This window comes from Mirounga angustirostris, unplaced genomic scaffold, assembly GCF_029215605.1.
Source record: "Mirounga angustirostris isolate CCGP_5_RB_7025 unplaced genomic scaffold, mMirAng1.0.hap1 SCAF_2, whole genome shotgun sequence".
NCBI classification, from domain to species: domain Eukaryota; kingdom Metazoa; phylum Chordata; class Mammalia; order Carnivora; family Phocidae; genus Mirounga; species Mirounga angustirostris.
In genome coordinates, this window is record NW_026991710.1 from 986,772 (window position 1) to 1,011,684 (window position 24,913).

A 24,913-nucleotide genomic window follows, 5' to 3' on the forward strand; every position below is an offset into this window, starting at 1 on the left:
CTCGCCCGCTCCTGGGAACCGTCCCCGAACACACAAACGCATCTGCGCTAAGTAAAAGGCTGGAAAAAGAGAACTCCCGTCAAAGAAAGCTGGAGCCGCTGCCCTCACTCGTGGGGAGACGGGGAGGAGCCCTGCGGGAGCCCCTCTGCCGCTCCGCTCAGGTCACTGTGGGGCTTGGATGTGGGGGGCGGGAGGGGGTGGGGCTCGGACACGGAGGCGCACGGGAGCCAAGGCACCTGAGGCGGCAGCAAGGACTCCCGGCGCGACCCCGGTGATCACGATGTTTCTCGGAGGACCTCACCAGGGGTGTGAGCAGAGCCATCTGTCCGAATGTCCGTGTCCCTGAGACCCAACCTGGGTGCTTTTGCTCATCTCGTTAAAGATGCTTGAGGTAACTGGTTTCCTTTTATTTTCCCGCAGGCTTTTTCAGAAGTGCTTTTTTTTTTTTAAACAAATCCGTATGGCTCCCCCCCGCCCCTTACTTAGGTCTGCTATCAGCTGCTTTGCTGAGCTGGCCTAGTATGCCTGCCTCACAAACGCGTTAGCCACGGTGAACTCTCTTCATCTCTGTAACAGTTCGTCTTGCTTCTCCCTAATGACGTTTTATTTGCTCCCCCTGTAAACAACAGAGGTAGAAAAACAAATTGCTTACCACGGGGGGGGGGGGAAGGCTGGGAGAGTTACCAGGCAGCAAGAAAGACGTCTTCTAAGGAGAAGAGGATTGTTTCTTCAGAAAGATGCAAGGACCCTAAGAGCAGGGCTCAGAGACACATGAAGTAAAAAGCCAACGGAACTAAGGGGAGACACAGGCAGACCCACAATTATATGTGGAAATTTCAACACTCCTCTCGGCCCGTGGAGAGCGGCTTACAGAGCAAGTCGGTCTGAAAACTCAGGAGGGATGCCGCGCACATCAACACCACTCCCCACCAGTTTCAGCCCGTTCTCCAGCGCACCTGGAACATTCTTCACGACAGACCGCGTGCTGGGTCACCATCTACTGAACACACCTAACAGGACAGAAATCCGACAGAAATCCTACAGGGCCCATCCTCTGACTACAACAGAATTAAACAAGAAGCCGGTAACAGAAATATATTTAAAAATACACAAAAGGCACAAACAATAAAGTTTCTAAAAAAACTGATAAATTGAACTTTATCAACATTGAAAATATTTGCTCTTCAAAAACCACTGCTTTAAAAATGAAGAGGCAGGGTGCCTGGGTGGCTCAGTTGGTTGAGCGACTGCCTTCGGCTCAGGTCATGATCCTGGAGTCCCGGGATCGAGTCCCGCATCGGGCTCCCTGCTCGGCGGGGAGTCTGCTTCTCCCTCTGACCCTCCTTTCTCTCATGCTCTCTGTCTCTCATTCTCTCTCTCTCAAATAAATAAAATCTAAAAAAAAAAAAAAAAAAAGAAGAGGCAGCGATGGTGAACAGTACAGGGCTTTTTCAAAACACTACAGACAGACTACCGTGTGACCCAGCAAGTGCACCTCTGGGTGTCTATAAACCCAAAGAACGGAAGATCGGGTCTTGAAGAGATATTTGTAAGCTGTTCATAGTAGCAATATTCACAACAACCCGAAGGAGGAAGTAACTCAAATGCCCGTCGATGGATAAACAAGTGTCGCCCATCCGTCCAGTGGAATATCACGCAGCCTTCAAAAGGAAGGACGTTCTGCGGCCCGTTAGAACAGGGATGAGACTTGGGGCACTGTGCTCGGTGAAACAGGCCAAGAACAGGACAAATGCTATCTTACCGTATGAACAGGGACAAATGCGGTACTGTAATATATCCATGTATCTCTTTGTATACTGTTGCTTCTTTCTCCAGACCCGACTACAGATGCTAAACATAACGGATGAACAGCGTATTGACAGTTTCAAAATACTGCCCCCAAGACACCCGCCTTCATCAGAGGAAGAGGGCAACTCTGGAGCATCCTCACCCAGAGTCCACAGATGGCCGCAGGGCCCCCCCTGGTGGCGCACATTCTGTGGGTCTGGACACGGGCATCAGGACAGGTGCCCACCACCGCAGCACCACCCAGAGTTGCTCCCCGGCCCCCACATCCCCCGTGCTCCCCCTGCTCCCCCTCCTGCCCCCAACCCCTGACAACCGCCGATCCTGGTGCTGTCTGTGTGGTTCTGCCTTTTCCGGGATGTCCCACAGCCTGGATGCTCACTCATTTTTGATATTTACATAGTAAAGAAATGATGCAGCTTTCTTTTCTGGCTTCTATTTGTTTGCTTTATGATTACCGAACTAAAAACAGGAGGTACGGGGCACTGGCCTCAGGGACAGATGTGTATCAGAGCCCTGGGAAGAAGGGCTGGTTTAGACGCTGCATAGCCGCAGTTAGGTTCCAGAACCGACAGCTCGATTTTCACCTGCTCCTCTTGGTCAGCCTCGGGGCTCAGGGTTCCAGAGCCCTCCGATCACCCACTGCCTCTGCTCGCCTTCCCCTGGGCCAGTTTGGTGGACTCGGCAGTGCCAAGGAGAGGGGTGGTAGCCCAAGCCTGGCCCAAGGCCGTCTTCCTCAAAAATTCCTTTTATTTAAGATCATTCCCCGTGCTTTGGACGGTCAGTCTCCTTTCCCCATCCGAAAGGTTATATACACTTTTTCCAAAATCATCTTCTAAGATGAGAGAGGGAGTGGGTACTGTCGGCAAGCCTGCTGGCCCCATGGCACAGCTCATTCAGGTTGGGCCAGAGACAGATCGTCCCCTCCACTCACCAGCTCGCGAGCGAGACCTGGCTCTCATCATCTCCCAAAAGTGGCCCATCTCTTGCTTTTTCTAAAATATCGTTATGAGCTTGTGCATGTAAACCATTTTGATGGGTTTTAATTTGTTGCACTTCTTGTCCCCACTGAAAATCAAACTGTCCCGGCTTTGGCTGGTGCAGCGGTCTCTTCGGGTCACTGCTGAGTCCTCTGGGTGTGACCCTCCTAGACCTTCCTGGAAGCCCAGGCTCATCGCCGACATCTCCACACCTGGGATCAGCCACTCTGCCAAGAGGCCCTCATGGTGACTCACGATATTTCAAGACCACAGCATGGGGGCAAAGGATGGTCACTGCCCTGGGCTGGTCACTGTTTCTAGAGCAGCAAGAGCGGGGGCGGGGGGGGGTAAAGATGACACAGCTTAGATATGGATGTGGGTTAAGTCTACATTAGATATAGACTAGAGATAAGATTTAGATCAGATGTCGATATGGTGGGACACAGACTAGATACACGGTCACATACGGACGAGACCCACATGCACAGCACGTACAGACTCCTGGTGGCCACTTTCCACCGTGTTACATGAACGGAGTCAAGCAGCTCGCAGCCTCTCAGACTGGCTTCTCTGCGGGCTCACTGTGCTGCGCGTCTGGACAGCTCGCCCCCATCTGCGGCTGAGCCGGACTCCGCATCGAACCGCTCACCTGCCGAGTTTGGCAGATCCCAGACCACACAGCTCTTCCGGAAGCTCCTCTCCACTGGGAGCAGGTGTGTCTCCTTTCTCCCCCACGGAGGATGCTGGAAGATCCCGTAACTTCTCACTGGGATTTCCAACAGTGCCAGAGCAGTGAGGCTGGTACCCACCACGGGATCGCTACCAACACGAGCCTCGTGTCTGCCCCTCCTCCCCTGGCCTGTTGCTAAGATTTTATCTGTCAGAGCACGTGCGCACAGGCAGGGGGAGCAGCAGGCAGAGGGGCCCCCCTCCTTCTCAGCATCCACCAGAGCCCACGCCCCGCCCGCTTGGCGCTCTTCGGCGGACCGCGTGTCCTGGTGCCACAGCCAACCACGCATGTACCAGCAGGATGGCTAAGAAAACTGGCCCGATCTTATCGGCTGGCACAGTTCATTTTCCGGAAGATTCCTCAGGAAGGGCTCCCAGGAGCAGGTTCTCAGATTTCAGAGTTCTCCCAAGTGGGGAACAGTGCTCTGTGCCCTTTATACTTGAAAGTTGAGTTTTCCGGATATAAAATCCTTGGTGCACATTTTCCTTCTTCAAGTCTCTTAAACATGCTACTACTCCGTCATCTCCTACCGTAAAGCACTTCTGTTGAGAACTCTGATAATCTGGGGCTCCTGGGGGGCTCGGTCGGTTAGGCGTCTGCCTCCGGCTCAGGTCATGATCCCGGGGTCCCTGCTCAGCGGGGAGCCTGCTTCTCCCTCTGCTTCTCCCCCTGCTCGTGCTCTCTGACAAAATCTTAAAAAATAATTTTTAAAAAAGAAGTCTGATAATCTAATGCCTTCCCTTATAAATAATATGCTTTTTTCTAAGATGTCCAGAGGATTTTTCTTTTTCTTTAAAGTCCAGTAATTTTGCTAGAACATGTCTTGGTGTTGGTCATTCTGGGCCAGTATGTTCAGGATGTGGCATGCTTTCAGTGTGTGGTTTCGAATCTTGTGTATTTCAGAAAAGTCTCCGGGAATGGTCATTCCCTGTAGGAAAGGTCTTGCAAAAGGAGAGTACTCTCACACCGACCGGGGTCCCGGCGACACAGTCCCCGCGAGGATCCCGTGCGCAGCCCTGGCAGCAGCCGTGGTTCCACCGTTCACCTGCTCAAGGGCGTCTGGCTTGTCTCCAGTTTGGGGAAGCTACGATTCCAAGTGCAATGAACGTTCACATACCGGTTTTTGTGCAAATGTGTCTTTTCCCTCTGGGATTAATGTCCAGGAACACAGGACTGGGCTTTACGGAGGCTGTGTGTTCAGTTTTTAAGAAATCAGCAGACCATTCAGCCTCCCACCAGCGCAGCCAGGAGGCCGCGCCCGGTGCTCAGCCGCGTTCAGTGTTGGTACTAAGGACCGCCGGCCACCCAGCAGGTGGTTTTCAGATGCGTGTCCCTGAGGACAGTCCCGTCCTCAGGCTCCTCTGCCATCCGGGTGCCCCTCCAGTGAAACCTCCACTCGCCCTCTTGCTCCCTTTTTTTTTTTAAGGTTTTATTTATTTATCTGAGAGAGAGAGAGAGAGAGAGAGAGAGAACGAGCAGGGAGGGGGCAGGGGAGAGGGAGAAGCAGGCTCCCCGCTCCGAGCGGAGCCCGGCCTGGGACTCAACCCCAGGACCCTGAGATCATGACCGAAGGCAGACGCTTCACTGAATGAGGCGCCCCCTCTTCACTCACTTTCTAGGTGGACTGATTTTGAGTTTTAAGACTTTTGATATATTCTGGATACAGGTCCTATGAAGTGCGTGGTTTACAAAGGTTTTTCTCATCATCTGTAGTTTGTCTTTCCATCCTCCTAACAGGCTCCGTCACAGAACAAAAGCTTTTAACTGTGATGAGGTCCATTTTAGTAATGCTTCCTTTCATGGATCATGCCTTTGGGGTCAAGACTAAGAACTCTGCCCAGCTCTAGAGTGCAGTGATTTTCTACAAGTTTTACACTTTACATCTAAGAAGCCTGTGGCCCATTTTAAGTTAACTTTTGTACAACATGTGAGATTTAGGTTGTGGCCCATGGCCGTGGATGCCCAACTGCCCACGAGGGCCCTCTGACTTCTAAAACGGCTCCAACAGTCCCTTCCCGGTCTCATATTCCTGTGTGACCCCCTCCCCTTGAGTGTCGGCTGGCCGGTGACTTGCTGCTAATCAACAGAGGTGACAGGCTGTCACTCCCGAAATCAAGTTACACAGGCCCGTGACCTCCACCTGGCTGGCTCTCTCCCTGCCTGCTCTTCGCAAGCTGCGATATGGAGAAGCCACCCAGTGAGGAACAGAAGCCACCTCCGGCCACTGCATGTGAGTGGGGCTGGACACGGACCCTTCCCCAGTCAAGCCTGCAGATGAGACCCCAGCCCCAGCCCACTTCTGGACTGCAGTCCTGCGAGAGCCCGAAGGAGAGGACCCAACTAAGCCACAGAAACGGACATTCGGTCATTCTTGTGAGCCACTAAGTTTCGGGGAAACCTGCTGTGCATCAAGAGATGACTCGTATGGCCTCACACCGCCTGCCTGCGTCAACCACAGGCCCAAGGAGACTGGAAGGAAGTCCCTCTGGAAACTCAAATTCTGCCTTTTCCCCAGAGTGCACACCAACACTGGAAAGCACTCTCAAAATCACCTTCGGGCCACTGGGGAACATGTGACATGGCCCACACATGGCCTGGCACTGACTTGGGGGGTAGCATGCACTGGCCTGAGCCCTGGGACCCCTCCCCGGGCACACCCACCCACATCTCGGCCTCCGTGAAACGGCTAGAATGCCTCTTGGTCCTCGGCTTCCCGCTTCTAAAGGCCTGCTTTCTGCCCGAAGACCGTCCCTGCCCTGAGTGGTAGTGAAGGAACGAACTGACGTGCAGGGCTGCGGTGATGCGTTAAGTGGGCCTCCCGGCAGCCACAGCTGCTCATGTGGCATTCACTGTCTCCTTGAATCCCCCAGATGTCCTATGGAGTGGACACTATTATCCCACTCTTAAAGAGGGGGACGTGAAGGCCCCCTCCCACAGCGGGAAGACGGAGCTGGGACTGAGCGGCAGGCCTGCATCCCACACCCCACACACGGTGCCCCTGATGCGCCAGGCCAGGCGGAGAGCCGAGGACACGTACACAGTTGGTGCCTTTGTTAGAACACAAAAGTCATCAAAGCCCTTAGTGCCAATAATGGGAGACCTGGCTTCCTACACTGCACTGAGGGAATCATTTTTCTGGAAAACTTAATGTCAGTCTTTGAAATGTGAGTTTCACAAAGTGGCGTAAGGTCCAAGTAAAGCCTGCACATTGGAAAGCAAATAAAACAGCAACGATAAAGCAAAAAACGCATGGGCACACGCACATGCGCACACGTGAGGACATGCACACGCATGCACACATGCATGCCCGTGTGCACGCACACAGAAAAAACACACTAAAACCATCCTTAAATAAAATATGCAGGCCCGATGATCAAAAAGGCACACTTCCAAAAAAAAAAGAAGGTAGCAGGAGGGGAAGAATGAAGGGGGGGAAATCGGGAGGGGGAGACGAACCATGAGAGACGATGGACTCTGAAAAACAAACAGGGTTCTGGAGGGGAGGGGGGTGGGAGGATGGGTTAGCCTGGTGGTGGGTATTGAGGAGGGCACATTCTGCATGGAGCACTGGGTGTTATGCACAAACAATGAATCATGGAACACTTCATCTAAAACTAAGGATGTAATGTATGGGGATTAACATAAGAAAAAAAAAAAAAGGCACACTTCCTCCCACCCAGCCAACCCAGGTTCGAAGACGACAGCTCAACTGTTATCGTGCAAGGTACCTACAGTCTTCCAGGCACCGTGATGGGACTCTGCCTGCGTGGGATAAAAAGACCTCTGCTAATCCAAGAGCCACCCACACGGGTCCTGACGGCCAAAAGTGCAGCCTTTTGGTTCAGCAGAGACTGCTGACTCACCTGAGAGGCTCCACAGACGTCCTCCTACAAAGGGAAAGGATGCTGATAGACCAGCAAGAAACAAGAATGGCTTTCCAACACACGAAGAAAAGTTGGGGGACACAGGATGACAACCCTGATAAGCTGACCACGTCTACGCCTGGGGAGATAGGAAAATGAATCACCAATGGGAACGAGATAGCAATCAGCCTGGAACTGTGAAGAATTAATCATGCTGAACAAACTTAATTTAGTTCTGACACTTCTTGGTTCGATGTACAAGAGTCAAGAATAAAGACGACTCAATCCTAGCCTATTGCTTATTTGTAACACTCATATAGAAAATACCAGATTATGGGGGTGCCTGGGTGGCTCAGTCATTAAGCATCTGCCTTCAGCTCAGGTCACGATCCAGGGTCCTGGGATCGAGCCCCTCATCAGGCTCCCTGCTCGGTGGGAAGCCTGCTTCTCCCTCTCCCACTCCCCCTGCTTGTGTTCCTGCTCTCGCTGTGTCTCTGTCAAATAAATGAATAAAATCTTTAAAAAAAAAAAAAAAGAAAATACCAGATTATGTTAACAGCATTAAAAGGTAAAAACTAAAGTCTGAAGATTGATTTCCTTGTTGCTTAAGAGCATTCCAAGAATTTAAATGTGAAGCAAAAGCTAGGAACCAGAATGATTCTTCTAGAACCTAAATCCGATGTCACGTCCCCTACTGCCCACCGCACTCAGCCCAAGTCTCTGTGTACAACACCCCCACTCTAGCCAGCCCAGCCTCCTCACCCTCGTATGAGACCACCCCAGTCCACTCTCTGGCCATGAGTTGGGGACAAGCCCCTCGCGGCCCCCAAGTCTCCTCCTCCAACACCAGCCCGAAGGCCAGAATCTCCTCCCCAAGAGGGGCTCTCCTGGTGTGGAGTTCCTCTCAGCCTGAAGACCTGTGAGCTAGAGACATCGTATCTGCCCTCCGTCCCCAGCCCCTGCTAACCACCCCCCCACACACACAGGTACACGCACTCGCGCACACAACACACACAGCAGTGGGCCAGGCCCAGGCCGACTGCTCCAGACACCGCGATTCAGACTGGGTGGAGGCACACGGGAACCACTGGGCCTGCTCGTGCCCCATCAGGGCACTCCACGCTTCCCGGCTCTGCCTCTGGGCTCCTGGATCCACCCCCTCAATTATTCTTTTCCCCCAAAAGGCAGCCTGTGTTTGGGGCGCCTGGGTGGTTCAGTTGGTGAAGTGGCTGACTCGTGATCTCTGGGCCGTAAGATCGAGCCCCACATCGATCCCCAGGTTGGGATCCGCACTGAGCGTGGGGCCTGCTTGAGTCTCCCTCCCTCTGCCCCCACCCTCCAAGGGGGCAGGGAAGGCAGGCCGGTTTGCAGCCATGCAGCCGAGCCGCAGCTTCCTTCCCATGGCTCCTGCCAGCTGAACCGGGAGGGTCCAGGGCCCCTTTCAGCACGAACCAGCAGGGTTTCTGACGATGTACTTCTCTCCAAAGCTTTCTGAGCCTCCTGTGAAACTTCTTGGGCTTCGATTCCTTAAACAGAAACCACCAGCACAGGTCTCCTCAGAAGCAGCCCCTCTGGCTTGAGCTTCCGCTGGGGGACGGCTCTGGAGTTTCGTGGAGCCTGGAAGCCACTCCCGACTTTCTAAGGTCTGAACCAGCATTTCCCAGCCACAGCTCACACAGAGGACACCTTCCTGGTCATCCCGGAGCGCTGGCTGTCCCGGGGGCTGACCTTTGCTGGGACACTGTGTCTAAACGAGAGCCCTGCGTGTCCCCAGGAAGGCGGAGGGCCACGGAGACCAGCGAGGGCCACTCCTTCGGCTCCCGCTCTGCTCGGGCCTTTCAGCCGGGGCTTCAGCAGGAAGCGGACACCTGTGGTGCTGCCTGGAACTCCGCCCAGCCCGTCCAGTCCATCCTTCTCCACCTCCACCCCACACCTAACAGTGCTGCTCAACTCCGTCGCCACATGGCCAGGACCCGTTCTGCGCCAGCTCCTAATATCTGCACACCTTCTCACCTTCCTCCCCTCCCCTGGTCTCCTCAAAGCCCCAGAGGCACCCGCCCGCACTTTACTCCTCAAGCTCCTGCCCAGCTACAGTGTCTCTCCCACGTGAGGATATTGCCGGCAGTCTATACACCAAACTCCTACCCCAGGGCCTTTGCACTTGCTGCCTTCTGAGGCAGATGGTCCTCCCTGAGACCATGTCTGTCCAAATGCCATCTCATCGGGCATCTCTCAACCAGCCTATAAAAAATGACAACTTCCCACCTCCCAGTCCTCCCCAAGGCCCCTGCCCATCTCTGCTCTCACCCCTTAACCTGACACTGTACTTACAGTCTTCTGTCCCCAGTAGAGTGTGAGTGCAGATATTGGAGCACCCTGTCTCCTGCAGGCCTCCAATACCAATAGAACCGTGCCTGACAGTATGGGCTGAACAAAGTGAACAAGGGTCCCCCCCCTTTTTTTTAGGATTTTTATTTATTTGACAGAGAGAGAGAGTGAGAGCAGGAACATAAGCAGGGGGAGTGGGAGAGGGAAATGCAGGCTTCCCACGGAGCAGGGAACCCGACGTGGGGCTCCATCCCAGCACCCCAGGATCACGACCTGAGCCGAAGGCAGACGCTTAACAACGGAGCCACCCAGGCGCCCCAGGAAGGGCTCCTTTTGAAAGACTGTGAACAAAGCTGACAAAACCCATCCTTTGCTTGAGATAACATCAGCATCATGTCTGAGGGACCATTCTTAGGGCACGTGGCCGTGGCCTAGTGGCCATGTCTGTAGGCCAAGTTTCCAGGGTTCAAGTGCATAACTACAGAAGACATGAGGTGGTCAGGGCTGCCCCTCGAAACCCAGGTCCGATGCTCACTCTGCTCCAAGGCAGACTGCACAGCCCTGGTCTGTCTCAGGAAACAGGGAAAGGCCCTGCCACTCACCCCAGCTGCTGAATGAGCATCAAACCCCGTTAAGTCTGCTGGACACACGCCGAATGTGGCCAGGCTCTGCAGTCACAGGAGATTCGGATGTGACTCTGGCCCGACCAAGATGCGCCATCAGAGCTCCAAACCTATGAAATAAGGTCCTCACTGGGCAGAGTTCAATGAGCCAGGGCCATGCTTCCTTCACCACCGTGCGCTGTCCTCCCCAGTGCCACTCGGTAAGGACAGATACTTAGGTCCTTCAAACGCAGCAATTATCTCAGCAGGTAGCCTATTTGGCAACGTAATAAATCAGGTAAGAAGGTTCTTTTTTATTTTTGTAATATCATTCCATACAAAAGCAATAGAAACATAACAGTCTTAACAAGTTTACAATTGAATATTTGAACAGAAAATCTGTACACATTATCATTTACAGCAATTTTACATGGTAAATTAACTGACTGTAAAAAAATGTTCTTTCTAAACCCCTCTGCTGCCTTAACTCTTGGAGTATTACAGGTAGAAGGCCTACCTAGCACTATTTACAAGTACCAAATTAAGACTGTATAACTTACATAAAATCCCTTAACACCTCAATTTACTACCTTCGACTATTCAGTGCTCTGTAGGAGGGAAAAAAAACACACCTTGACGTACTGACAAAAGGCCCAAAATTAAGTTTCCGTAAAGATACTAAAATTATCCAATTAGGAGAATATTCAGATACCAGTAAAGAAAGCTGATGCATAACTGGCCCCATGAATGTGTGACTAACCCCAAACCAGCCATCTGACAAGTAACAACGCAACATCTAACATACTGGCGGAAAATCAGTTAAAATATGCTTGTCAGGTTAACTTGGAGGATGGTAGAGATTAAGCAATTAAGTTTTCAAGACTGCGTCAAGTTCAATTTTCCTTGGATTTAGTTCCATTTACAATTTAAAACATGCAAAATACATTCACTATACATAAAATTAACGTGTCTTAAGAAAATAAGGCAAGAATAACAATTCACCATGAGATAATGAGATAATGAACTAGGAACAGAAACCATCCGGTTACCAACACGGGACACATGCTCGGCCGGCCCCCAACCTGCCAGGTGGAGGCAACTCTTGCTCCCAGTGGCCCCCAGGTGGCATCAGTTAGCTCATGGCTGAGAAATCTTTCAAGGGCTCAGTTAAACAAGCTTCCAAATCAAACTCGTCCTCCACTCGGCAGTCCACGTGCCTGACTTTAGTGGGTGTGCCAGAGTACCCGTCCTAGAAGACAGGAACACAGTCAGGGCTAGTTCCCAAGACACGACGCACAAGGCTGTGCACCACACCCCTACCAGGGGCGACCGCCACCTCCTTTGCCCACAGCGCCACAGGACTAAGACGGAGCATTACCAGCAAAGGCCTATGCGTGCTGGAATGCTCCTGAGAGAATTCAAAACCATTACCTAATTAAAATTCATGGATAACATCAATCTTTCCTCTCCGTGGGTATGTCAAATCCCTACCCACCAACCAACCCATTAGAAACTAACGGACCCGGAGCCCCTGGGTGGCTCAGTCGTTAAGCGTCTGCCTTCGGCTCAGGTCATGATCCCAGGGTCCTGGGATCGAGCCCCGCATCGGGCTCTCTGCTCAGCGGGGAGCCTGCTCCTCCCTCTCCCACTCCCCCTGCTTGTGTTCCCTCTCTCGCTGTGTCTCTGTCAAATAAATAAATAAATCTAAAAAAAAGAAACTAACGGACCCTTTACGGCGTCTGAGCCCCAGTCCTTTGACTCTAAGGGCTGCATCGTGACTGGGGGAGCAGAATCCCACCAACCACTGAGCACGTGCTCACCTGCCGAGGAGGATCTAGCTTAGCTGCTCTGCACTCAGGCAGAGGACAGCCCCCTCCTGAGCCCATCCTGCACTGAACAGCTTTTGGGAATCAAGCAACAGAGCGTCTGTCAAGATCTACGCACTCACTCACAATTCCCAGTAACTACACCACCAAAGGAATCGTGCGCGCTATATGGAACAAAAAGCTCAGACGTGTAGACCCGTGTACACCTATGAGCACAAAAACACTGAAAGACGGGACAAAACTCAACAGTGGCTCTCAGGGCAGGAGATACCAGTGTTTAATTCGGTGTATTTCTGAATTGCCTTACTAAACAGGTTTTGCTTTTTCATCAAAAAAACTTAATTACAAGGTCACACAATCAAATGTTAAGAGTTTATTATTTGGAGCATTTAAACCCAGTGAAGCTCAATGTTTATATCAACTAAAACTGAAGTTTTAAATGAACGTTAAAAAAGTGATTTTTAGGGGCGCCTGGGTGGCTCAGTCAATTAAGCGTCTGCCTTCGGCTCGGGTCATGATCCCGGAGTCCTGGGATCAGGTCCCACACCGGGCTCCCTGCTCGGCAGGAAGCCTGCTTCTCCCTCTACCTCTGTAACTCCCCCCTGCTTGTGCTCTCTCTCAAGTAAGCAAAATCTTTTTAAAAAAAGTTACTTTTACAATGAAGAGATCTGGTTGATACCACTTGAATCATATTATAAATTTAACATCCCCAATAGTGGGACAAAGGGACATACACCCCCCACCATGGTCACATTCTTGCCTGAAGTGTCCAATCTGAATCTAGTTCTTAAAGAAACAGTAGGAGAACTCCCAAATGAGGAACTCTGCATTACAAAAACTAGCCTGAAGTCTTCCCAAAAAGTCACTGTCATGGGAGGAAAAAGGCAGGAAGACTATTCTAAGTTAAGAAAATGTAAGAAATGACAATTTAGACAAGTAATCCTTGATTAAACTGTGGATCAAAAAAGAAAAAAAGACTTGTAAAAAGACCGTTCTTAGGGCAGCCAGGAGGCCTGGACATGGACAGCTGATTAGCCAGGAGCTTTGTTCTGTCAGGATGACATTTCTGGAGCACAATGACATAATGGTTGTGTGGAGCATCTAGTGGGGTGGTTGAGGGACACAGTTACCCAGGTGTTTGTAGTACTAAATAAAGTGCTTAGGCCCGGGCTTCTCTTCCCTTCAGCACATCCAGCCATCTCTGAACCACCTCTTCTTGGGCCCCCCAGGACTCCCCCCAGGACCCCTGCCTCTAATCTTCATGGTCTGGCTCCCCTCCCCTTGCCCCCTGGGCCTGAGCATCTCCCTCTAACTTCTGATTCTGCAGGTGGTATGTTCAGAATCTGCTTCTTGAGCTGGGACAAGGTTACTTTTGATCCAAACTATGGAGGCCACCAGTTGAGATGTTCATGGGTTCCTTTTAGTCCTACATACACGTCAACAAGCCATAAAACTGGAATCATTCCATCATTAAACATCCTGCTTTTATTTCTCTCTACAACTTTCCCACGTCATCAGTCTTCAGAAACAACCTGTAACAGCTCTATTTGTTGTGACACAACTCTGCTATTGCTCTATGGTTGGACATCTGTATTACTCCTGACCTTGCAGTCACATACGCGGGTCACACAGTGTGTGAGGTACGCGATGGGCCACAAGACTAGAAGGACACATGCCAGGCTTGCCACGGTAGGGGGACACAGATGGAAGGCAAAAAAAAAAAAAAAGAGAGAGAGAGAGAAAAAGAAAAAGGCAACTATGCACCTTTATTTTATAGGCTTCCCCACTGTCCAAACATGGTACAGGATGATCCCACATAAAACAGAAGTACTTCACAACAAACGTTTGCTTTTTTCTAGTTTCAATCTTTTTTTTTTTTTCACTTAATATGTTAAGTATTTCCATACACAAATATCAAGGTGGTCTCCTTTATAAAAATAATAGAGCTTTTATTATAACCTGCTCACATATATTTGCTTGCACACATGCAGAAAAGTCTGAAGGAACATGCACCCAACCAACAACTACAGGATTAGATGAGGTAATTTTATATATCGTTTTTAATCTTTATAGTTTTTTTCCCCTCAAAAACCATGTAATTTTTAAAAATCGGCAAATGTGGGGGAAACCCTTAGGCCCAAAGCATACCTTTATATAGTAGTAATTAGCAAATGATCTTGTACTAGCAAATCACCCCCAAAAACTGTATACAGCCTAAAATTAATGCCAGGGACGAGGCCTACACAGACACTGGAATCAGAGGAAAAAAGGCCTTTCACTTTTAAAATGAAAATGGTAGAACTTATTAGGTGGACTGAACCAAAAACCTCAATTAAGGCCACTACCTAGGAACGCCATCAAGTCAACATTTCAATGACGTCAGAGAAGGGACAAAGGAACCCCTTCTTCATAAGCACCAGAACCAAACTTTGGCTTCAGTGTCAGCTCATCAAGGGGCAGACGCAGTCAGCAACTAACCCGACACCTGTGGTGAGAGATGGAACCAAGAAAAGGCACTTACGAAGTTGTCCTGAGAGCTTGTCTGGGACTCGGAGCTGCTTTCTGCAGACTCCGTCTCCATCTCGCCGAGGTCCACAGGATGTCTGCGAGGTGAGAGCCAACACGTGCATCAGCCACCACTTAAAGCGGGAGGTGCTCCAAGCCTGTTCACTCAATACGAGCACGGTCAGTAGCGCGCTGCCCCATGCAGCAAACACTGACTGACAAGTGTCTCCTATGCTCCTGAAGCCATCGGGACGGTTAGCAGTGAATCCCCCCACCATCTCCCCCCATCTCCCCGCCCCACACAGGTAATGCCGGCCACAGTGATGGCAAGGAGAAACGTCCACCTGGCTCAGAGCACACCACCACCTGCCCATTCTCAACTGTGGTGTGACTATTTACGCACCCACAAGCACCCTTCTAAGTGGAAGCGTCAATATAGGCCCAATTAGGGGGGCTGATGAACACTGCAATCGCTGATTTTCCGATTTTCTACTCCTAGAGAAGGGACAATAGTGTCACAGTGGGAAAAAATGGGTATGACATGATGACATCTGTGAGGCCAAATCTATAAAGCCATGTTAGAAGTCATTTCAAACGGGGCGCCTGGGTGGCTCAGATGGTTGAGCGTCTGCCTTCGGCTCAGGTCATGATCCCAGGGTGCTGGGATCGAGTCCCGCATCGGGCTCCCTGCTCCTTGGGAGCCTGCTTCTCCCTCTGCCTCTCTCTCTCTCTCGGTCTCTCATGAATAAATAAATAAAATCTTAAAAAAAAAAAGAAGTCATTTCAAACACGACAGGTTCTAATAAATTTCCCCAGCACAAAGCAGAAACTCAAGTATTTGCTGAATGAATAATCTGTGTCTGAGGAAGGCAGAGACCCAGATCAAGAAGGAGCTGAGAAGAGGTGCCCAAAGAAGGGGCGAGTGCAAGACAGTCCTTCCCACCTCCCTGTTCAACGGGCATTCTAACCCCAGGGCAAAACCTCAGGCCTGAGGCCCTTCCAACTGGGTTTGAGTTTAAAAACCAACAGGGAGGGGCGCTTGGGTGGCTCAGTCCGTGAAGGGGCTGCCTTCGGCTCAGGTCCTGACGCTCAGCAGGGAGTCTGTTTCTCCCTCTGCCCCTCCTCCCTGCTCATGCTCTCATCTCTCTCTCTCCCCCTCTCTCTCAAATAAATCTTAAAAAAAAAAAAAATTTAAAAACAGGAAAAAGATAAAAGGCTTCCTTAATGAAGACAGGCCTTTTATTTTCATAGTTCAACATGTTACTCAAATACCTTTTAGAATGTTTATTTTAAAAAAATTCTTTTTTAAAGATTTTATTTATTTATTTGAGAAAGAGAGTGAGAAAGAGAGAGAACACAAGAGGGGGAAGCGGGAGAGGGAGAAGCAGACTCCCTGCCGAGCAGGGAGCCCGATGCGGAACTCGATCCCGGGACTCCAGGATCATGACCTGAGCCGAAGGCAGTCGCTTAACCAACTGAGCCACCCAGGCGCCCTATTTTAAAATTTAAGAACATTGGGGCACCTGGGTGGCTCAGTTGGTTGGGCAACTGCCTTCGGCTCAGGTCATGATCCTGGAGTCCCAGGATCGAGTCCTGCATCGGGCTCCCTGCTCGGCAGGGAGTCTGCCTCTCCCTCTGACCTTCCTCCCTCTCGTGCTCTCTGTCTCTCATTCTCTCTCTCTCAAATAAATTAAAAAAAAAAAAAAAAATCCTGCTTTCCTTTCTTAAAAAAAAAAAAAAAAATTTAAGAACATTATTTCTTCAAAATTTAAGAACAACAGCCCGCATATTACTAGATTTACTGAGCTCCATTTTCTCTAGCTACAAAGTAAATTAAATCCAGGAAGCAGATTCCTCCCTCCACCAGCCTCCCAGAGTCCACCCATCCGACTTTATGCACAGAGAAAACAGACATGAAGCTGTGGCCACAGGCTACTCTGCTCTCTCAGAACTCCAGGGGGACTTAATACCATGATAACCTGCACATAAATGATCAAGTGATTTCAGTCACTGCACAAATCGCAGAAACAGAACAAGAATGCAATGAAGACATACATTTCCTGCAAATCACATCCTTCTTCAGCTGGAGGATCCCAAAAATGCAGAGCCACCTTCCAGAGCTTGATCTGCTGGTCCCACGATCGTCGACTATACTTCTTGAATTTGTTGGGGGTCTTGGGATGGATGCCGGGTTGTCGAAGGTGTCTACAGGAAAGAGGGAGGTTGTCCTAATACGTACCATCCGCATCTATACATCCGCTTGAAGATTAACCAAACTCTGAGATCAGAGTTATCAAAAAATCATAGGTCAACTGAGACTCTATAAAATGAGCAAAAGTAATATATAAAAAAGCACCACCCCTTTGACTCTACTACCCCTTTACTATCTGTGTTCCAGAAACGCACATCTGAACCCCAGTCCTATCAAGAAATGGATGCCCTCTCTAAGCTTTCTTTGCAACCCTGTGAGGAGCAAGGTGGAAGAGCATGCTGCTGGGACAAGAGTGGGCAAGGTTCATGTTTTTCTCCAACACCATCTTTACAACCTGTCACCTGAATTTTACTCTTCCCCCATCACGCACGTTAATAGCCTTATAATTCTGAGAGCGCAGGAGTCCTGGGACCTGAAGTGTTAACTAACACCCTGAACTATAACACGTTAAGTTTCTTATCTTCGTGTCCCTGGGTTTTCAGTCACCCATCCCTTCCTCGTCATTAACATAAGCGCCTCAAAGTGGTTCAATGGTCCTGAGAGCGCGTGAAGTACGCCCAGAGTCAGATGCACCATGAAAGCAGACTAGAGTCTAGACGGCAGTGCCCCACAACTCCATCAGGATGCGCCAGTGAGACAAGACTACCTCGGGACTTCTTTAATATAGCGGTCGTAGGCGATGGTGTTCTTCCCGTAATTGATCTGCTTCTGCCTTCTCATCAGGACGCTCTCATCTGTCTCTAAGTCAGCTGGCACCGTGGACCCCGCCTCCCTGGAGTCAGAACTGAAGATGAGATGGACAGAATGAGCCTCAAGGTTAAGACCGCTATGTAAGAAAATGCTGAAACAAATGATGAAAGAACATCTGTCCTCTGGATTCCAAACCATGTTAATCCCAGAACAGTCCAGAACTCTCTCCATGGGAATGTAGTACATAAAAAGTACAAATTCCAAAGCAGGGAGGAAAGGACCAGGCAGCACAAGCTGCTGAGAAACCAGCATCCCATGCACAATTCTTCCCACTAGGGGGTGACAGGCCTATCAAATTAGAGAAGAAACATTTACATGGCACTTACCTTCCTGATGAGGATTTTCTCTCTCTCCCGAAGTCATTTATGAGTTTTCTTTTATATCTGAGAGCAAAATAAACATTGCTGTTTTAGAAAGGTATAGAAATTAACTGAAGACAATGCTTTTAAGACAGCCCCCGGAGGTCAGGCCTTCTCCCTGAGCAGTGTGGTCTGGTGAGTGAATCAGGGTAACAGCACAGTGGTTCCGTTTATTTTCAATCTCCCTCAGTCACCTTCTCTCATAAGAAGGTGTTACAGGCCAAGCTCATACGAAGTGCTTAGAGCAGCCAGGCCCTGTGAGTAAACAACCACCTCAATGACCCTGGGTACCACCATATGTAATGGAAATTCTCTAAGCCAAAAAAAGCCCCTAACAGCGTCAGGTTAAGTAGTGAGATCCACTTTCGGGGAAAAAAAAAAAAAAATGTGAAGTTGAGATAAACAGTTTTTATTTCTAATACCACAATTACTTACGTGTGTGCCTACTGGGTTGTGCTCGCTTTCTCCAATCTTGCAAAGAGACTGAACACCAGCCCCCAGTCTTGTTCCTCATTGATTTCCATCACAGCAACTACCAAAACCCCGCTTTGCCAAGGTACATCAGCCAAAGGAGTGTAGCTCGATCTAACACTGAAACCATGAACCATCTCAAGCTAAAAGTTCATGTGTCTAAAACATGTCATATATTACTGTGTCTCCTTCCCAAAGTGCCAGGCCCCAAGTCTGCTGAGGCACCAAGGAGTTTGGACACCAGGAAGTAATGAATGAGTTTGTTTCCTGTGTATCTAGAAAAGCGCCGATTCTATACCAGCCCATGCGAACGGAGAAAGCAGGCCCTCAATACCCCTTTCTGTAGGGCTTCATTCTCTCAGGGACTCCAGCTGAAAAAGACTGGCTTCTAGTATGGCTAAAACCCATTTTCCAATTTTCAGACAGCTGGTGTGTAGTGTGTATTATCCTCCTTGAAGTACAGTGAACTAAATTCTGGTAAAAAGGCAGACTACCATCAGCAGCAGGTCAAACCACCTGGGTCTTACTAAAGCAGCAGCCTTCCATCAGGAAGGGTGTGATTGGCAGAGTGGCCCAAAATAGAGCAGGACTGTTTTGCAAAGAACACTTTTTGGAGACAGGCCTGTGGGACAACCGAGGAATAAAGCGGGGTCCATCAAACGAGGGTCAAGACAGAAAGGGGTCAGGGCGCCTGGGTGGCTCAGATGGTTAAGCGTCTGCCTTCGGCTCAGGTCATGGTCCCGGCGTCCTGGGATCGAGCCCCGCATCGGACTCCCTGCTCAGCGGGGAGCCTGCTTCTCCCTCTCCCTCTCTCCCTGCTCATGCTGTCGCTCGCTCGCTCTCTCTGTATCTGTGTCTCAAATGAATAAATAAAATCTTTAAAAAAAAAAAAAAAAAAAAAGACAGAGAGGGGTCTCCATACATAGCATGAGATCTGCAGATAGTCCCTGGCAAGGGTCAGGACACATAGGTATGTGAGAAGAGCTGTTATAAGCCTTGGGAGCGGAACACAGAAACTACACAGACCAAATCAAACATCCTAGCTCTACAGCTGGGAAAACTGACGTCTATATGAATAAAACAACGAATTCAAAACACTGGAGGAGCCCACGTCTGTGAACTTCCAGTTCACTTTTCTAACCAGGCACACCGCCCACCCACACACATATATTTTGATGCCTAAAATAAATTAAAGCAGCCCTTTGAGTGGTCCTAACTAACCCCCACATGTGCCTGTGCTTTTCCTAAGGAGGCAGCTATAAATACCATCAACCACTGCAGAGGTGAAACAGGCAATCTGGCCCTGCTTCCCTGCTGAGAGGACACATTTTCTCATAAGAATTAAGAACCAATGGACTCGGTTCAACATACTCCAACTGATTATGAGCCACAGCATTTTAACTCAAAGCTCAATCAGCTGGGTTGGATGGAATATTTCAAAGGGAAGGAAAAACGCAAAAATACCAGAGAGAATGTAATCAAAGAGAGAGAAGCAGTGCTTAAGGATGCATCATCTGAACCATAATGAGTCGAGGCAGTGGCTTAGAGTTTGGGAAAACCTGGATATACACAACAATTTTGGGTACAGCTGCAAGGGGACCCCCCCTGTGCTCTCCCACTCCCGAGCTATTACCTGAACCAGGTGTCAGACAAGAGTGCGCTCCCCATCTAAAGAGAGAGCCACACAGCTTGCTGGGGTGGCAGAATCCAATGTGGTAGGTTAGAGCACATCATGGTAGTACCATCTTCCCACCTCCTGCCATGGTGGATGGATGGCCACTAAGACAGTAGTAGTCCTGAGCCTTCAGTGAGCAGGCTCATCTGGACGGCTTCTTTAAGACATGGCTGGATCCCACCCCGAGTTTCCCATTCAGGAGGCCTGGGGTGGGGCCTGAGAATGGGCATTTCTAACAAGTGCTCAGGCCCTGCTAATGCTGCTGGGATGGGGACCAGACTCTGAAGAATCATCCTTCTAACACATACCTCAAAGCTAACATATGATAAGAAACACCAAGGATAATGCTTCACAAAGGTCTGGGATGTATACCTTGCAATTTCTTTGTTAACTCTGGTCCTCATTTCATCCTCTTCAACTGCACTTGCCCAGTCTGAACATCTAGAATGGGGCTTCGGGCCTTCAGGAGTGGTAAAACTGCAATACAACAAAAACGTGCATTTGAACCACGGCACCTACATTCAGTGTCCTTCCAAGCAGCACACCAGGGGATGCTCAGATGTTGCTTGCAGAGTGCCATGGGCTCCAGGATACTCTACGCTCCATCGCTTATTCGCTCCCTGAGTTTGGGCAATTCACTTCAAGCCTCTCTGGGCTTCATCTGTCGAGCTTGTAAGCACCCACCATGTGCCAGTGTTGGCTGGATCATGAGGAAACAGTCCACTGGGGGGAAGGCCAAGTCAACAAGCCATCTTCAGCACAGACAATAGTGCCTAACACAACTTGGTCTTTTATTTACGAAATAGACTATTTTTCAGTATTTTAAAGAAGAATTAAATAACACTTCATACTAAGCAAAGTGACCAGCACATAAAAAGTACTTAATAAATGGTGGCTACTGTTCACTTTTAAATGCACGTAATTAACTATTCAGAATATATCACCTAATTAAAATAGGGAAATAGGAATATACATGGGAGTCCCTGCTACATTAGGATTTAGTGTACTGGTAACAGCACCCCTTAGAGTTGGGCTAAGTGTAAACTAGGAGCCCAGTTCAATCCAGAGATCAAGGAAACCTTTCGTCAAGGGACACCTCGGTGGCTCAGTCGGTTAAGCATCTGCCTTCGGCTCAGGTCATGATCCCAGGGTCCTGGGATCAAGTCCTGCATCGGGCTCCTTGCTCCTTGGGGAGCCTGCTTCTCCCTCTGCCTCTGCATCTCCCCTCTGCTCATGTTCTCGCTCTCTCTCTCAAACAAATAAAATCTTAAAAAAAAAAAAAAAAAAAAAAGGCAGGCAATCTGAAAAAGGCTTAATGACAAGAATTCTTGCAGTCAGAATTGTTGGTATGTCTATTATTTGTAGATTAGATATAAATGGAATTTTATTTTTCCTCCTCAATTTTCTACTGGTCACCGCTGATGCATCCTAGACACAACTTCATTTGCCACTCTAGGCAACCGGATGCACCCCAGCTGCAAACCACACGGCACGCTTTGAAAATGCAACTGCAATAACAAATGAATGATCCCTGTGTGCAATTACCATAGTTCTTCTCTTACAGCTACCTCACCCAAAAAAACTAAAACTAGATTTCTAAAACTAAATTTCCAGAATCTAAAAATGATTGGCAAGGTCTGAAGTCAACTTAATGAACCAAAAGTCAGTATGACTCAGTAACTGTATCCCAGATACAGAGAGGAACCAAATGCAAGGTTGTCCAGAGCTGGACCTCAATGTCATCACTCGCGGACCAAGAGGCTAAGGCCTGGGCCATGAGACTGCTGAACTCTTAAAAGGAGCTTACAAATGACCTGCCACTACATCACGTATTTTGGTAGAATAACGGAAAATACCTTTCGTAGAACTAAAGCCAACTTTCTAGATTAAGCGAGTCGTACTCACCAACCTATCCGACCTTAGGACAAGAGTACATTCAGGCAAAGTGCTTGAACGGAAAACAAAGCCCACTCCGTACAACGAGCTAACTGCCTGCACAGGAACCACCTCCCACACCCCAGATGGAAAAGCACCTGGCTCTACTGCAGGCACCTGTATGCATCCCCCACGCATCAGCACGGCGGACCGGGGCGACGAGCAGCAGCCACGGGCTTTCTGCCACGTTAGGTGAGTAAGGAGGCCCAAGGGGCTAACTGCTGAGCCAGAGGAGTACCCATGGGGATACAAAGGACTTTTAAGGCAATATAAGGATTTAACGTTTTCTTCTCAGCTAAGCAGGAGACCACCGGGGGACTCAGACCTTGATCTCCGTGGTGTTTCACCGCTTCTCTTCACATCCAGCTCTAACACTGTCCAGGCGCTCTCCCACACTCAGCGTCTCTTCCCGAGTATCTCTTCTGGCCCCAGATCTTTAAAATTAACTGTACGCAGCGAGGTCTCATCGTGCAGAACGTGGGCAGCCTCCGCATCCACACTCAGGCCTCATTAATTACTGCCTCCTTCCCCATGCCAGGTCTGCTCTACCCCCACCCTCTCCATCCTGGCAAACGGTTCCCCAAGGAACAAAGGTGCTCAGAGTGAAACACGTGAGTCATCCCAGACTCCTCTCTGAATCCCCCTCAACCCACCAACAAGTACAAGAACGGCCTTAAAAAGTCTAACGTGCACCACACATTCCTCCCCACCTCCCCTTCCAGCTGAACGCCCCCCTAGTCCTCCGCTAGTCAGGCTTCAGACAGGCCAAACACATCCCCAGCTAAGGGCACGTAGGCCACCAGGGCGACCACATCCCTGGCACCCCCTGTCCACACAAGGGTCGCCAACAGAGGTCTCCCTGACTGTGGCCTCTGAAGCACACACTGGCCTTCCCCACCGGCCCCTGGTTTCCTCAGCCGCTCCCTGTCCCTCTGAAATACCCTGACTAGCTGAGCCACCCCCGTCAGAGCACAGGCACAGGGAGCACACGACCCCACCCGGAAACTGCCGGCGTGAAGACCACAGGGAAGGCTCCTCACGAAGCACCCGCGGCACCGGGATGAAAAGAGGAGGCTGCAACTTGCACCCGCACTTGCACTCTGGCGTTCAGACACCTTTTCTGGCTGTGGTGGGAACTTCTCTAAGAGGACTCCCCTGAGGCACAACATCCTGAAGAGCTCACGGCAGCCTCCCCCACCGTCCCTAAAGCACAGCAGACTCACAGCGACCGAGGCCAGTTTCTGCGCACACCTGTCACCAGAGGCTCTCGTGGGATCCTCAGCTACCTTAGTCACGTTGGGACACGCTGGTGCCTTAACGATACGAGCGCCGTGAATCAGCCAAGCGTTTGAGGCTCAGGCGCCTTAACAAGTCAGCTACGGCGACCTTCAGGCGCCACGAGCAACCAAGTGCGGTGACCCACGACACCTGAATTAGTCAACTGACGCGGAGCACAGACACCCCAAACGGTCGGGGGCAACCCACAGCTACCATAAACAGTAGGGCGGGGGCCCACGGACACCCTAACCAGTCACGTCGGGCTCCCGAGGTGCCTCAACCAGCCGGGCGGTAACCCAGAGGTGCCTTAACAGATGGGTGGGGGCCCCCCAGGCAGCTTAACCGGCAGGGTGGTGACGCTCAGCCGCTCTGACCAGGCAGGTGATGACCCCCAAGCGCTGGGGACCCCTGGGCGCCCCAACCTGCGGGCAGAGACGACCAAGGCACCCTAACCAACCTCCCCGGAAGACTCAGCAACTCGGGGGGCGACCCTAGGTACCCTGGCCAGCAGCTGGGGCCCCCGCGGGCGCCCTAACCGGTCAGGCGGGGCGCCCAGACTGCCTTAGCCGGCCGCGTGGGGGGTCCCCAGGCGCGCCAAGCAGCCGGGATAGGACCCTCCCGCCGGGCGCCGCAGCCAGCTCAACGTGCGGCCCCACGCTCGCGCCACGCGCCGGGCCCACCTGTCCGGCCGGCCGTCGCCCGCCGGCTGCGCGGGGCCCTCGGCGTCCTCGGGCTTCCTGCGCCGCCCGTCGGCTCTGCGCTTGCGTCCGAGGCTCCCTCTCGTCGGGGGCGGCGCGCTGCCGACGACAAGCGGCGTCAGACGCGAGGCGAGCCGCGAGGCCCCGGGCGCCCGCCCGCGGACCCCACCCCGGCCCGCCCGGAAGCCCCGGGGCGCGCGGCCCGCCTCACCTGGCGTCGCCGTCGCGGCGGCTCCCGCAGCCAGAGGGGCTTCGCGGCCGGCAGGCCATGGCGAGCGCGGCGGCGGCGGCGGCGGGGGTCCTCGGGCGGGGGTCCGGGCCGGCGGCGGCCGCGGCGGCGGCGGCGTCTCGTCCCGCGCCGGCGCCGACAGGCTCTGCGCGCGCGCCCCGCCCCCAACCGCCTTTATGCGCCGCCGGCCCCGCCCCCCGGCTCCCGCGCGCGCCGCGCCGGGCGAGACCATCGGGCCCAGGCCGGCGGGGGGGCGGGCGGCGGCGCGCGAGGCCGCGGCCCCGCCGCTGCCGCTGGGGGGCGGCGGGCCGACGCGTGTGGCCGGGCGGGAGAGGCCCGAGGACAGGCTGCCCCTCCCGGCGTGCGGACGGCCGGCGCTGCGGCCCCCCGGCGGGCTGGGCGGGGGGGGCTTTGGCGGGAGATTCGGACGCGCGCGCGGCGCAGGCGCCCGGAGGGGCCGAGACCCGGCCGGCCGGCGAGACGGCCTCCGGTTGGCCGGCCCCGCGGGGGCGGGCTCTGCGCAGGCGGGAAACTGGAACCCGGAAGGCGAGGCCGCGGGGGGCGCCGCGCCGGGCCTCGGCCGCAGCCGCCGGCCCTGCCGGTTCTCCCCGCCGCGCTGGAGCTCGGGGCCGTCAGCTCGGTCGCCTCCGGCTCCCGACCCCTGCC

At 51.7% G+C, this 24,913-nt stretch overlaps 1 protein-coding gene across 5 annotated transcripts; it reads right to left on the reverse strand.

Annotated features, from left to right (window-relative positions):
- Positions 1-236: 236 nt before the first annotated feature.
- On the reverse strand, positions 237-24,392 carry SLBP (stem-loop histone mRNA binding protein). Of its 5 annotated transcripts, none has more exons than XM_064584147.1 (8): positions 24,230-24,392; positions 24,001-24,117; positions 20,480-20,584; positions 17,929-17,985; positions 17,499-17,636; positions 16,696-16,845; positions 14,657-14,738; positions 237-1,395 (listed from the first exon to the last, which is right to left on the reverse strand). In XM_064584147.1, the coding sequence occupies exons 1-8, from the start codon at positions 24,286-24,288 to the stop codon at positions 1,381-1,383; spliced, it is 723 nt and encodes a 240-aa protein (XP_064440217.1). In that variant the 5' UTR covers positions 24,289-24,392; the 3' UTR covers positions 237-1,380. The 5 variants fall into 5 exon arrangements, with proteins under 5 accessions (XP_064440217.1, XP_045737593.1, XP_045737591.1 ...); XM_045881637.3 differs by lacking the exon at positions 237-1,395 and adding an exon at positions 9,835-10,583 and having other exon boundaries at positions 24,230-24,391; XM_045881635.3 differs by lacking the exon at positions 237-1,395 and adding an exon at positions 10,604-11,558 and having other exon boundaries at positions 24,230-24,391.
- Between the last annotated feature and the right edge of the window lie 521 nt (positions 24,393-24,913).